Source organism: Anas platyrhynchos, chromosome 3 (genome assembly GCF_047663525.1).
Source record: "Anas platyrhynchos isolate ZD024472 breed Pekin duck chromosome 3, IASCAAS_PekinDuck_T2T, whole genome shotgun sequence".
Taxonomy (NCBI): Eukaryota; Metazoa; Chordata; class Aves; order Anseriformes; family Anatidae; genus Anas; species Anas platyrhynchos.
The window spans coordinates 82,399,735-82,414,685 of record NC_092589.1 but is presented as its reverse complement, the minus strand read 5'-3'; the positions used below and the strand labels follow the sequence as shown (position 1 = coordinate 82,414,685).

The following is a 14,951-nucleotide window of genomic DNA, read 5'->3' as shown; positions in this document are numbered from 1 at the left end:
AAACAAGTTTCCTGCACATTTTCACTGTCTAAACAGACCAGGGAGGAGTCAAAAGACAAGACCACCACCAAAGCTCCATGCTGACATATCCTCATAAGAGATGTTGAAGTTACATAAACCAGGATACATTTTCACATGAAAATGCAGATTTGTGCACTGCTAGAGAATGCTGCCTACTTCCATGTGGAAAATCCAGTTGAATAAATTAACAAAAAAGACAGACAGCATGATTACAAACAGTGGTACCTCTTTTTATTAGAACCGACTATATAAGATGCATAGCTTCTGCAATGAAAAATCATGTCCATGCTTTAAGACATCTCCTTAATGAAACATGTCCTCAATGTCTGCCTTGGACACTGGGGCAAACTTCACAGTGTAAACTGATAACACAGGGATTACTATATGGCATTATTCATCAAACTCCCTGATGATATTATCAGCCAAAAATCAGCAACAATTCAATTGAATGTGTTTAACTGCAGAACAGTTTCAAGTATTCAAGTACTTAATTTTTTTGGTTGCTTAAAACCATCTGCTTCACCCATTTCCTCCCTCACCCCTTCCCAAAGAGGTGGCCAACCATCCGGGTGAAGCTAACGAGAACTTTTTTGCAAGACAGCTCAAGTACTTCTAACACAGAAATGCCTTCCAAGAAGCAAGACTGATTTTTCTTATTGCAATAGAGAGGAGTAGGAATAATTTTACCTCATTACAAATAACTTATTACTTAAAAGAAAAAAAAATACAAGAGAAACTGAAGAAAGTTTTACATCATTTACGTAATAAGCAATGAAAAAACACCGTCTCACCATTGCATAACCTCCTCTGACAAACATGGGAGAATACACCTAAACCATTTTGTTCTCAGGCTGTCTGGCTGCCAGAGGGCAGCTCTCGTACGTTAATCCTACTTAAAGAGACCTCAGGAACCCTCCGATGAAATGTCGTTTCATGTATTTCAGCAGTTTAGCAGCAATAAGGTATTCGTTTTGTCTACAAAGTCTACAAAGTGTCCGAGGCAGTCACCAGTTCAAACCACTGTCTGAGTGCGTCACTGAGAGTTTCTGGAAGTGCGTTCACATCCCTAAGGATCATGTAGAATGGGAATGGAAATTCTTCCATGTAAGATCTGATTTCAGGCAATTCTCCAGGTCCTTTGAATATAGGAACTTTAATGTCCAAGATGGAATCCTGTAAGAAAGAACTGATGTGACTACACAACTACATGCATCAATTATTCTGTTTTTCAAATTTTTATAATTCCTCGTCTGTTAAAAGGTTAATAAAGTTTTAATATTGAAAAGCACAAGTATTCAAAGTTAAATCAAAAGCTGAACACAAAGCTCTTAAATATTTTTGTCCTTTTAAACAAGAGCTTTAATCTTCTGCAATATCAATTTCCACAAAGAAATCCTGCTTTCCTTAGTATTTTATAACTTTATCTTACTGTTATCGCTTTCCTTATGCATTTGGTGCCCTCCCAACACTGTCATCTGTAAGCATTAAGGCTAAAAATTCAATTTGCATTTATGCAGTGATTGAATGCAATAAGAATCTTTAACAATGTTTTTAATTTCAACATTAAAAAAAAAATCACATTCTTCTTGTAAAGGAACTTCTTAGTTGCTCAAGTGTAGCAGCTCAGAAAATTAATAATCCTTGTGAAAAGGGCACTTCACTGCCCAGAATTTTAGCTTGCCAGAGTAACTAGGTTAGGTATAATCAGAGCATTATAACAGCTTATCAGAAAGATAGCAGATAGGTTTTCTATGAAAAAAGGTATAAAAATCAAATTTGAACTACAAAATTAGAATCTTCACCACATAATTCAGAGTAAAACTCAACTTTGTTCACTTATTAGAGTCTCCCTGAAAAGCTCCCAGAAACACTTCTTTTCCCGCTACTAAATATTCTATCCAGTTTTCTCAACTCAGGCACTACTCTCACACACTTTTCTGTCCCTTGTCTAATCTCATACTGGCTCCTGCTGTCATATCAAGTGGAAACTGCTGTCAGGAACGATCATGTTCTATCAAAATTGAGGCAGAAGAATGCATCACTTAGGGTCCCCAGCACAAGGAGGTCACAGATACAGAACAAGTCCAGAGGAGGGTCACGAAGATGATCAAGGGGCTCGAGCACCTCTCCTGTGAAGACAGGCTGTGAGAGCCGGGGATGTTCAGCCTGGAGCAGAGAGGCTCCGGGGAGACCTTACAGCAGCCTGCCAGTACCTAAAGGGGGCTGGAACTAGGTGATCTTTAAGGTCCCTTCCAACCCAAACCATTCTGTGATTCCATTTTGGGATTTTACCAGCCTGCTAGCTACTTCTCTGGAGAAGAAAATCTACAGCCATTACACTTTAAGATAGGAGTTCCTATTTAGATTTTGTGACATGGAAGCTTTTTTTTGTGTGTTTTTAAACACTAAAGAGGATAAACATAAAAATAGGAAGAAATCCTGCAATATTTCACACATGAAAAACTGAAGCTGGCCTAAATACCTTTGACCTCTGCAAAAGATGAAATAGCTCTAAAGCACTACAAAGACAAGAAAACGATTTGCACTGGTTTTCACACAGCACTCGAACACTTTTCCCTTGTTCACTGACTTACCCGGGAATTAGGATTGTCCAGCACTACGAAAATAACAAAGATATTGGCATTCTGAGCTGCTTGGACTGCTGCTGTCACTCGTTCCTTGCCTTCCAAGAAGAGCCCTCTTCCATCAGATACAATCAAAAGCAGCTGTGCTGTTTCTTGAGCACAGAAAAAAATAAAAATGCAGTAAATTAGAGTAAGGCATTTAGAAGGCAAATAGACTTATTTTTTGTTAGTTTTGTGGCTATAATGGGAAAATCCCCAGAGCTTTCTTAACTTCCTTAAGTCTTTATCAAGTAGAATTCTATGAGTTAACATTAAGTTGCAGTTACAGGTAGGTTAAAGAAATCCGTTGTTTTTTTTCCCACTGTATGAAACCATTGAGATCAACTGGTAAAAAACAACAAAAAACCATAACTGTCCATCACAAGGAAAGACAAAAATGCATGAAATATGCATAAGGAATTGAGTCATAGGCTTCTCTTTCATGCCCAGTAGGTGCCTAGGAGTTCAATACTGGCTGGATTTTAAGAGTCCAGCCTTGGTGAAGTTGCAGCTGCTGCAATGAAATGGGAAGAGTCCAAATCCACTCCTCCAATATCAGGAACCTATGGACGCACCTATATTAGGGTTTCATTTTGGAACACAGCACAGTGAGACTATGCCTTTGAGACAGGTTTCCATATTGTCCTCTCTTTACCAGGCTTGGCTCACCTCACAAAGCAATACTGGAGCACACAGAAGGGATTACTTTTGGATGAAACTAAACCAGAAGACAGGCTCTGGAGGCACAGCCAAAGCAACCACTACCAGGCATTCAGGACTTGGGACCAGACGAGCTAGTCTGAAATAAGCCCCCTGACACATACCCAGCACAAATGCTGGGTTCCTCAGCACTAACCATTTTGCTGGGGACATGTTACTTGCTCACGTTGCCCCCGGAGCCAAAGATATATCCCTCTAAAGAGGTATTCTACCTGACTTATATGCCTACTATATTTTAATGACAATGGCAATTACAGTAACTACAGTCACAGCTCCCCTCTCTCATCCCCCTAAGCGTAATATCTAGGGAGAGATGCAGAACATTCCTGCTTTTCTGCAGACAAGCCCCAAGTGTGACAGTGCTTTCTCTTTTTATGAAGAGGGGTGATATATTCCACTGCCTTTTCTCCTGCTAGCTACCTGATTCTGGGGCTTGCTGCTGCACTCTGACCTAACTCCCCAGGACAGGATGCTGCCCCCACTCAGAATATCCCAGCAGCCACGGATTATAAATCCTGGACTGCCCACTTCTTGGAGTACTTTAACAAAAAAAACTTTTGAAAATATGGCTGTCACCATGATAAGCTTCTAACGAGCACAAGGCAGTCTCTTAGGCTAATTGTGGGTCAGCCATGAAGTGGTAACTACTCTAACTGTGGGTCAGGCATGAGGTAAGAAGCCTCCCAGCTTTTCCTGGAAACTCAAGCAGCTCATGACCAAAGTCTGCATCACAGTGAAAGACATGAAGGAGGCAAACCTGTACCCTCCTCAGAAGCATGCTTCTGGATACCTATGGGAGTCAAGCTCTTGCTCACAGAAAGTGCTGAGGTCAAGACCAGAAAAGTTGAGGGATTTCAGGCTGCTAGGAGGCTGGATGATGCCAGAAAGCAGGCACTGTCTAGGGCTTAAACATGATCTGGAAACATGACCCAACAGGGTATGGCAAAGCACACCTTTTTTTAAAAAGTTTTAAACAAAATTTCAGTGAACTACTGACTGATATGAGGTAGGCGTCTTCTGGGGTCTGAGCAACATTCCTTTTGACACAGCAAAACCCAAAGCAGCCCTAAGGCAAGTGACATCTGTGTCATCCCAGTCTTTCTGCCAAGGTATTACTCTAGGGCTGTAGCGACTCTGGGACATCATGCTGCCTCGGCAGCAAACATACTAATAAAAACACTTACCTGGATTAATATTTTGAGACAGCTGCTGTGCTGCAGCAAACATACTCGATGATGATTCTAGAAACTGCAGAAGAAACATAAGATAAAGTTACCTTATAAAATACTAAACATAGGAATGATAACATTTTAAATAACACATTGCTGTATTTTAAATGCCGAGATAGTTTAGCTTGACCACCTACACAGATGTATTTCTTGGCATTTTCTTGCATTAACTCCTGTTCGAATTTAGTACATGCTTTTGAATTAGAGAATCTTTAGAAAATCCTTCAATCTGGATTAAAAAATTTCCATTGCTAATAAGGCCATCAAAACTTCAGTAAACTGCTTAAGTGATTAATGACATCATTAAAAAATACACCCTATTTCTAGGCTGAACTACTTTGACTTGAAACAAATGTATCTAGCCGCATATTCTCCATTAATAAGACATCAGCTGTCAAATACTTGCAATTTTTGCTATTTCTAAGATTACATTTGAGCTATTTTGGTCTCTACTTTTTCATTTAGCATTAACAGAACATCATCTTCAAATTTGGAAAGGTAAGAGTACAAAAACCTTCCTAGAAGCGGAAAACTTTGCAGAAGTCCAGGAAGTAATACTACAGAAAGTTATTTTCTTCAGAAAACAGCCAAGTCTGACAAACATACAGCCTGACAAACAAAGCTGTAGTTCTTCCTGGAATCCAGGACATAAATCTTCAAGCTCCCAGAAACTTAGGTGGTTTGTCACTGGGGCGCAGACAAGAGTAAGACTGAGAGCTTATACCCAGAAATGTTTGAGATCCGGCACAGAGAAAGATGATGGTGACATAAATCAGAAGTATGAGTGAGAAAAAAATCTACTTTCACAAGATCATGTGATAACTCGTTGTTACCTAATGAGTTATTACACACTTAAATATCAACAACCAGTACAAGTTACAGCAATCATGAAACCACCAAGCTGCTGATGCCTTGGCCTGGAGAGAATCTGCAAACCTGGTGTCCTGGAGGCATTCTTGCGTACCTGAGCTATTTTTGTTTTCTTCTGCTGAAATTTGCAAAGGCGCAATATTCGTGTCCCTGACTGGTCGCTGAACTGTTCGTGGAAGGGGTGCAGCAGCTGAACAGTCTCGCCAAAGCTTTAGAGAAAAAAGTTGTAGTGTGAAATCAGTATGCATTCTGCTCTAAAAATCTTAGAGAAGTGTCTATATTTTAAATAAACTCACCTATACACAGCAATTTGTCCCACTTCTAGAAGAGTCAGTGCGTTCCCAATAACTGCCAGGGATTCATACGCAAGCTGTGAAAGAAGGAAGTTAAATCAAAAACGGGGTACTGCAAGTTTTTCTCAGTTCAGTATTCAATACAAAAAATGTTACTGAAACTATTTTTCAATATCTAGTAAAATAAATGAAGGGGCTGCGTATCGTTTTTCCTGTTATATTTATGTGAGATAGTCATTGACATAAAAATACATTAGTTCTACTTGAAGACTTCTGCTGACTGATTTAGACAGTGGTACCACTTCAGTCTTTATTTCCCTAGCCTGTCTAAAGTAACTATTTTGAAGGAAACGTGCATTTTTCATGAAGACCTGCATCAGAGCTGTGATGAACTAACATTTAATTCCCCCAATGAACTACATAGCTAAGACAACTAAGAAAACTACAAAAATAATTTCCCAGTGGATATGCAGACCTCTGTCTAACGAGTTTATTATCTTCTTCTTTCAGTTAAATTTCACTGACCTTTTAGCAACAAGTCTCTTAGGCATGAAGTCACAAGACTTCGAGCCCATGGATCAAACAAATAACTGCCCTAGAACCACCAGCCAGCTTTCCAACAGCCACCACTTCTGCATGAAATAGGTGAGCGGCTGACATATGCATCAGCCAGGGATAGTCTCTTCATAGTCCTTCCAAAGTGTTTTTTGTTGTTTGTTTGTTTGTTTTTACCTGTTTAGAGTGATTGTCTATCATACTAGAGGAATCATCAATCGCCAAGCAAATCTGGTACTGCCGTTTACTGGGCTTGGTCCTTCGCAACCAGATCTTATCCTTCCGGAACTGGCTGGCAATATAGGGGATCACTTTGCGCATGTTCAATCTTTTCCCTGTTCTGTAGTCTCCTCTGAAAGTTAAGAAAGAAAAATACACAGTTACAGGGCTTATCAATAAATACCTCATTCCAGAGATCCTGACCTATGCAGCACATGCAGCAAAATACTTACAATATTTTAGGAAATTCAGTAAAATAAGCAAGTAAGAATTACTATTTCTGCATATCTGTATTTAGGTATAAATAAAAATAAAACAGAACAAAATAAAACGTCCATATTTCTAATACAAGATTGATGTTCTGTGCTCTTAGAAGTTCTTAAACCTAGGTACCTAAAATGGAAGACATTGCATTTAGATCCCTCCACACTTTGCAACAATACAATTTACATTCTGACATTTAACAACGTCTGTGACTCAACAGCATTTCACAGGTTTAAGTTGGTTTGATCAGCAGCTGGACAGGAGAAAAAAAAATAGGAGGCAGTATCCTCAGGATAAGTACTTACCACTACATCACATTTGTGTTTCATAAAATAACCTGAAGTTCCAATACAGAAGTAAAATTAACGCATTTAAGAATAGGAATAATTGCTACAAAGTAAGAACTTTAACTGTAGAGATATAAAATACGCCAAATACGCCAAAACAGGTGTTTAAAGAAACTTCAGAAAGACCCAACTTACTTCAGCTTGGCTGCCTGCGTGGGTTCCAATATGAGCCGTAGCTGTTCACAAAGCTGCTGTGACAGAGGAGCTGTCAGTACTAAATACCTCTGCCACAACTGGGCTGCTTCCTTCTCCTACAACATCGTACATCACAGAAAAAAATAAAAAGTGAATTATGTAAAAAGCTGGGAAGCACCGCCTGAAAGAAAAACAAACCTCCGCGTACTAAGGAGGAGTTAGTATCAGCTGAAACTATACAGGGGTCTTGTAAGCACTCTACAAACATAAGGACAACAATTTGCTTTTGAATAAGAACGTTCCCTGCTGCTACAAAACTGCAACGCACAATGATTGTTCCTCTAGGAACCTGGGCATTGCTGTTGATACAGGCAAATCTTGCAGTGGCTACCATCTGGTAGTTCACATTGCATGAAGGTGCTTGGGGACATGCTTTAGTGGTAGACTTGGTACTGTTACATGATGGCTGTACAGATGATCTTATGGGTCTTTTTTGATCTAAATGATTCTACGATAAAGGTTCTCTCTCAGCCCTCACAAATAACATTACTTACATTAATTATAATTCAGCAAAATGATGAAGTCTCTACACTGGCAATTTCATTCAGAAATGACTTCCAAACATGGCTTATTATTCATGACTAGGACAGTCAGAGCAAGTATCTATCACCAGATTCTGGTTCTCTTACTCAAACTCCACCACTGCAACTGAAGAAGGCAGCTCGTGTTAATCATAATTTTGTGAAAGCTGCATCCAGCATTTAACTACAGGTGATAATTCAAAATGGAAGGAGCTTGGCAGGGCCAAGAAAGATGTCTTTTTAATGATGTAAGTTTTAGAAGTTATCAACAGAGTAACTTTCTGCAGAGAGCATGTTCAAAACAAGATCTGAAACACTACTCTGCTTTAAGAATACTGTTGTGTTGTTTATTAGCTAAGTTAAACATAACAAAACCCAGCATTTAAATCACACAATTTTGAATGTTTAGATTCCAGCCTGCTTGACTTCCTCAATGCTTCAGCAGTGAATTGTAGGGTTCTTAAGACAGAGTTGACACTAAAATGAGGTCACTAACCTCCTCTGGAGTTCCAGGCTGCTGTGTTTGCCAAGCTTCCAACTGCCTTTCAAGTTCCTTTCTTAGCTCTTCAGGATCTCTAACGATGTGCTAGAAGTGTAGTTACAAGATTTATGAGACAGTAAAATAAGTTCATATATCTGCCAGTCCCCAAACCTTAGCAAACTATAAAACAGGAAAAGGGCACTGTTCTTATTCCTTTAGACACAAAAACACCTGAAAAATTTGAAGATTTCATTTTAAATCTCTTTTTTTGTTAGCTTCCATGTACACGAAGTACAAATACCCCCCCCCAAATACCTACCCATAAACAAAGCTAGGCACTTCTATACAGACATTGAAAATAATCAAGTACAGAACCACAAGACAATTTGAATGAACTATCCTGCCAAACACCAGATCTAGTGTCAGTATAATGGAGATCAAACTAATATTACATGGCTGTTATCTTCCAAAATAAAATATTCTTCAGTTAATTACATTTTTTTAAAAAATCATCATTCAAACCACTTCAAAAGGATTGAATGACACCTTCTTCTTAACGTGTCAGCACTTACTACTGTTTGATAAACCACTCTGTTGAAGGATACCTAAGCTGTATTACATTTCTTCAACTTTTATTGTTATTTCAGTGACTTCTGTTCCTTATTTTTAACACCATAACTTAGACAAGCAGACGTGTATGGTCTGCATAACCCACAGATTTACTGGGTTAAGAAAAATAAGCCTGTGAATGCAAATTCAGTGTCAGTAACTTAAATCTTTCAGAAGCAGCAACAACGTCACTTGTCACCTACTACAGGTTTAGTGATGGGTGGAAGAATGTTTGTGCAGGGGGCTTCTTCCCTCTCCATCACCTGCTGAAAGATGAGATTTGCACTTTTCCCCCAGCAAAGTTTCTCCTTTACTCTTTAAGTGATGCTGCAACAGCTCCCTCTCCTGTTTCAGGCTTTGCATATCAAATGAAAAAAAAGCACCTATCTATTCCAACAGAAGCAGAACACACTTGCCTTCAGCAGCCTCTTCCCAAAGGGCTAGCATTTCTCATTTAGCACTAAGGTAGAAATATCATGTCTAGGTGACACACGACGTGTACAGGAACACCTTTCTATGGTGTGTGTAGAAACAGGTACTTCCCTTGAAGTACATACTCTGGACACACTATTACAAGTGTGGACGTTCTGTACTTCAAAAAACAGACACTAGAAGTATTAATTCTTCATCAACTGGGTATACACTGCCAACTTCTTCTATGCCATAACCCTATGATAAAATGCACTTTTTACAGCTACCAATAACAATTGAAAAACTGTGCTGTACACAGATCTAGGAAAAAGATCATGGCTGTAACAGTATAGTTTTTAATTGCAAAGCTCATAAAAGGCTTGCAAGTGTTCCAGAATGTTTGCAGTTAGCTTTAAGGAAGCAGTGCGTTGCAATGATGAAACTGAAGGTAATTTTCTTCTCCAAAGTGGTATTTTAGGGTCATTGACACATAGCTGTCTCATCATTCTGAACCCTTTTTTATCTTAAGGTCACACACCCTCACCTATTGCTTTCTGCTCCACTCAAACATTTTATCAGGAGATTCAGCTGGGCAAAACAGTTCTCAACAGTTACAAAGAAAAGGTTTCTTTTCAGGAGTGAGGATGGGATCTTACTACTAAGGATGTGGAAGAATTTCCATTTTAAATGCATCATTCAGCTGCATATACAACAGTTGGTATCGTGTTACTTTTCATTTGCTATTAAAGAAAAGCACGCTGATGAGTTGTCTGAATCAATGTAATTCTAAACTTCGGCGTTCACAGAGCGTCATTAACTCAGGTCAATGAAAACAGACAGTTTCTGTACTATTAAGAAGATGCATTAAGTATCATACCTGGGAAGTATCCGTCAAAAACTGATGGGCTGTATGTATGGTAGAGTCCTTGCTTCTCTCTGGCTTCTCTTCAGCCGCTTTTGGTGACTTTTCCATTGTAGAGTCATTGGCATCTTCAGAGTCAAACTTCTGGATCTCTGGCTCCACTTCACCTGGTCCTACAATCACAAAATTGTGAATCACACAATACAGCAATCAGTATTGCATCTCGACTCTTTTCAAAGTCTCTCACAACGTTTCATAATGCTCAGGCATTATTTTTTAAGAGAAGTGCACAAATGTTAAGACAGTTCTAGGAACAGAGTGAATACAAGACCTTGCAACTCAAACAACATAAACCATTTTGCAAAACAAACCAAGTACTAGTGAACAAATCTTTAATGTTTAAAAACTCCATCAGTGACGTACATTTTTCAACCTACACAGCTTCTCTGAGCAAGTGACAGGAAGAAAAAAACAAATTTGAGAACATTCACAAAGTGATCATTTAAAAGATAATAGCAATCTTTTCTTATCTCATCTTTTACTCTCTACTTCAGTAATGGAAAAAGTTTCCTCTAAATCAGAATTCAATTTACAAATAAAGGACTGGACTAAAGGTTTTCTTTTATTCTTGTTTCTATTATACTACACTGTTAAACAACTATTTTTTATTTACTTTTAAAGAATTGTTCTAAGAACAAAGCGAGAATTACATGGAAAAGAAAAATAAACTGCTTACACATATGCCTGTACCATGAATCTATTACATTTAAGTGAAGAGATTAAACCTGAAGAGAGTAGAAGAAAAGGCAAATTCAGGCTAGTAAAACTCATCTTCTCTCTCCAGTCAGCTTTTCTGTTGTTTGGTATGAAAACCATCCAAACTTCCAGGCTGCAGTGTCGTTTACTTAAATTCACCAAAATTAAACTTGTGTGAGGCAGTCACTTTTATTTCATTTTCCATTTATAAAAGTAGTGAGACAATGACACTACAGTGCTATGTCACCTGATATTGTTCAGTCCTCAATTTTCTGATGTTTTATCCAAAGTTACAAATTAAAAAAAGTTGATTTACATGGTGCTGATGCTGGTGTCACTGCAATCTATTGCTATATGCCCATTAATTGTGGTTAAGACTGAGGAAAAATGCTTGGTTTTCACTTCTTCAAAGAAGTTCATAAAGATTAGGGACCTTTAACTTGAAAGAAAGCAACAAACCACTCTGTCACTTAACTGATTTAGAAAAAAGGCTAATGCTGGTTACCAGACCAGAGTAAAAATACTGTTGCAGAAAAAACAATTGATGTTTTAATCTTATAGAATGTATCCACTACATGCAAACGTAAGTACCTACACACATATATAGACATCTACACTTGTGTTTATAATGGTTTTAGGTTAACATACCAGGATTTTTAGAGGCAGTAGACTTCATTTCTGGCTTCAGCTCCTCTGTGTCTACTGCTGTGAGATCCTCATTGTTCTGCATTTCTGTTTCCATAGCTGCATCTTCAGAATCTCCCTCTTCGTTTTCGTTTACAGGCATTATAGGTTTCTCCTGCTCCTTGCTAGCCACATCTATACAAAGGCAACACGATTCATTAAGGAGGGAGAGGAAGGAAAAAGGAGAGTGACAAAGAAAAGAGATAAACTACTGCACTTTGAGGCCATTGCATTTAAGTTTTACTGAACTTCACAACAGAGCTGAGCTACTGTCTCAAAACATTTGTTTTATCTTTCACCGTGCTGTGCCATGTTGTGTCAATGAGCTATTGCTCTGAAAAATCTGAAGATTAAGACAAATTACTTTAATAAAAACAATTTAAGGTCAGTTTAGAGGAATACTTTTGAAGAGTCACCAATTTGATACAGAATAAAGAACCTGTTGCATTAATCTATGTATTTTGAACATGTGGTAACAATGTGGGCCTCAAAATAAATGACATATGAAAGAAACAAGAGAAAAGATTTTAAATAGGTTTAACAAACTAAAATCCTATTTTTATGAGTGAATGCAGTATTTTCAAACATGTTATCATTAGCCTGTACCTGATTACCAAAGACAGCATTCATTGTAACGAAATAGTGCTATGTCTTGCAAAGCAGAGAATGTTAAACGTGACCATCAAAAAAAAAAACAAAACCACCCAAAAAACTACAGTAAATAGGAGCTTTGGGATTTGATTCTAGAATGACAACTCTTTACACTCAAATATCACCATACCATAGGTCTGTGCATCATAGTATTCAGAGCCTTCTTTAATATGTTCAAATGCATCAGCTTCCTCCACGTTTTGTTTAGGTTGAGTTGTATTCTGCTTTGCTTCACTGCTGGATTCTATGGTTCTCAGTCGCTTGTGGATATGTTCATTGTGATCTCCCATGGAGCGCTCGTTGTCTGCCTGACCAGGTTTCCTCTTGAAACTCTGAAGAAAAAAAAAATTAACACCATGAACTTCAAGTGAGGTGCAGACAAAACACTAATTAGAACATGAGTTCTAACAAAGAGAAACAGACCTGCGTATTTGCTGGTTAATATCAAGTCATTCAAATTAGGTACAAAACTTAAAAAAAAAAAACGACAGAAAAAAGAGAAAATGATTTAAAAAGAACAAGATGAACCTGTGTATTCTTTCTGCTTTGTTTTTCAGATGCCATCCGGGCCATGTGCGTGGATTCATGGCCTTCTGATTGATTTGCACTTGCAGCTCCACTTCCATATTCCTGAGGCACACACAAAAAAAATGAAACTGTAACTGAAAAGGTATTTAACAACCACTGTAGACAAATTTTAGAAATTAAATTGAAATGCTGTGCAACCTTCTTGTGCTAATGAAGAATGGCTCAGAACTGCAAATACTGGCAGACAAGACAGTCCTGCAGACCAAGAATTAGCCTAAACCTACCACACACTTCACTGCTAGGAAGATATCTTCATTTTTTTAGGTGAATTTCTAAACGCTGTTCTAAAATTGCATCTTAGACACATCTTAAAGTATGGCAGCAGTTCTTTAATTGTAGCTTAAAAACCCACAGGTCCAGCATTTCCTAATCAGACACTTCCACATAGCTTACCTCTTTAGATTGGTCTTTTTCTGAAGCCTCCCCAGCTAGTTCTACAGCACTGTCACTCTGCAGGTTTTCTTGCCCAGTCTGCCCTTGTGTTTCATGCTCCATTCTTTCCTCAGACTCAGGAATCTGCTCATCTGTCTCTGGATTATCTTTGTCCTCCTCTGCCTGAAATAAGATCAGTTTATTTTAACATTCTAAAAAGCATGGGGAAGCAGAAGGCCGAGGAAGTAACTGGAATACAGGTAGAAATACACCAGATAAACAGTAAGAAAATCTGCCATCTTCATAAAAATTCTTACTAACATCCCACCACAGTATCAAGTTTGTCTCAAAGTAACAGAGGACAATGAAGTCTCAGGGGAAAAAAAAATACAGACTTATTTAATACTCTGTACCTGAGGTTGAAGGCCTTGGTCACCAGCAGGGATTCCCTTCTCTTTCTCCTCTTCAGCAGATTCATTTTTTTCCTCATCAGGTGGTTGCGACTCTTCCTCTTCTGCTTCCTCAGTGTTCTCAGTATTTCCTTCTTGATCATCAGCATCTTTCTCCCCTTCATCTTCCTTTTCCTCTTTATCTTTATCTTCAGAAATGCCTTCTTCAGCAGGTTCTGCATTTTGATCTCCTTCTTTTTCTGCTTCACCAGCATCCTCTTCATTCTGATCTTCTGTATTCTCTGCCTCATTTAAGTCAGCAGGTTTGTCATCTATTTCAAAAGTATTCTCTTCTTCTGCATTAAAAAGTCAGAAAACAAGAAGTCAGAAACATATAAAAAGCTTTCAGGGAAATACAGGGACAGTGAATATTAATGATATAAACAGAACAAACCTACGCAATGTAACAGAAAAATCTTATAGAAAAAATACTGAGAATTCTGTAATCTATGGTTTTCTATAGCAGGTAATTTAAGTGTCGCAATTAGTTTGTAGCTGACAACACATTTTAATCTAACATATTTGATGGTCAATTGATTTTAAGTGCAAATTCTTCTAAGTATCAGGAAAAAAAACAAAAAACAAAACCAAAAACAACCAAAGAAACAAGGAGCTTCTAGAATAAGTTAGGATGTATCACTTGGCTAACATCTGAAAATATGCTCCACAGTGTGCACTGAAGACAAGTAAAGAAAAATGCTGTAATGTTGATTTCTAGCCAGATATTTTGATATACGGAGCTGAAATTGCAGTTTCTTGTTATATAGAATTCTACCACCATCTCTTCTCTTTATAGAGAAGAAAAGCTCATTATCTGACTCTTCCTCCATTATTTCCACTTGGCTTTCATCTGGGAATCTGTAGAGAGATTTTCAGCTGTACCTTCACCTTCTTTCTCCTCATCATCACTCTTCTCATCATTCTCCAGGTTCAAGTCATCAGGAAGGTCCAAAGGTTCAACTTCAGGCTGCTTTTCTTGCTGGCCATGATAAGGATCTACTTCATTCTCATCATACTCACGCTGTAACCAAAAGAATGAGGAAAAAAATAGTAGGTATATGGTAAGTGGGAGGAAAGGCAAAGATGAGAAATAAGCCACAAGTGAATTCTTTAGTACACAAAAATACCAAATACAGTATTACATTTTGATCAATTAAAAATGAATTTTCGATGATACACATCCACACGTATAAATAGCAGAAAAGACTAATTTTTGCAACTGCATCTACA

General features: G+C 38.1%; 1 protein-coding gene across 2 annotated transcripts in view; it reads right to left on the bottom strand.

The window, feature by feature from the left end:
- Nucleotides 1-230: 230 nt before the first annotated feature.
- The window catches only part of MDN1 (midasin AAA ATPase 1), a 91,576-nt gene continuing 76,855 nt past the window's right edge, over nucleotides 231-14,951 (bottom strand). For both annotated transcript variants that reach the window (XM_038176088.2, XM_038176089.2), the window contains exons 88-102: nucleotides 14,604-14,742; nucleotides 13,686-14,017; nucleotides 13,294-13,455; nucleotides 12,841-12,942; nucleotides 12,443-12,644; nucleotides 11,626-11,796; nucleotides 10,237-10,394; nucleotides 8,355-8,444; nucleotides 7,278-7,393; nucleotides 6,490-6,664; nucleotides 5,761-5,834; nucleotides 5,559-5,673; nucleotides 4,550-4,613; nucleotides 2,616-2,758; nucleotides 231-1,194 (exon numbers count right to left, since the gene is read on the bottom strand). In XM_038176088.2, the coding sequence (XP_038032016.1) occupies nucleotides 1,006-1,194; nucleotides 2,616-2,758; nucleotides 4,550-4,613; nucleotides 5,559-5,673; nucleotides 5,761-5,834; nucleotides 6,490-6,664; nucleotides 7,278-7,393; nucleotides 8,355-8,444; nucleotides 10,237-10,394; nucleotides 11,626-11,796; nucleotides 12,443-12,644; nucleotides 12,841-12,942; nucleotides 13,294-13,455; nucleotides 13,686-14,017; nucleotides 14,604-14,742 (2,232 nt within the window). In that variant the 3' untranslated portion in view covers nucleotides 231-1,005. The remainder of the gene's footprint in view (nucleotides 1,195-2,615; nucleotides 2,759-4,549; nucleotides 4,614-5,558; nucleotides 5,674-5,760; nucleotides 5,835-6,489; nucleotides 6,665-7,277; nucleotides 7,394-8,354; nucleotides 8,445-10,236; nucleotides 10,395-11,625; nucleotides 11,797-12,442; nucleotides 12,645-12,840; nucleotides 12,943-13,293; nucleotides 13,456-13,685; nucleotides 14,018-14,603; nucleotides 14,743-14,951) is intronic.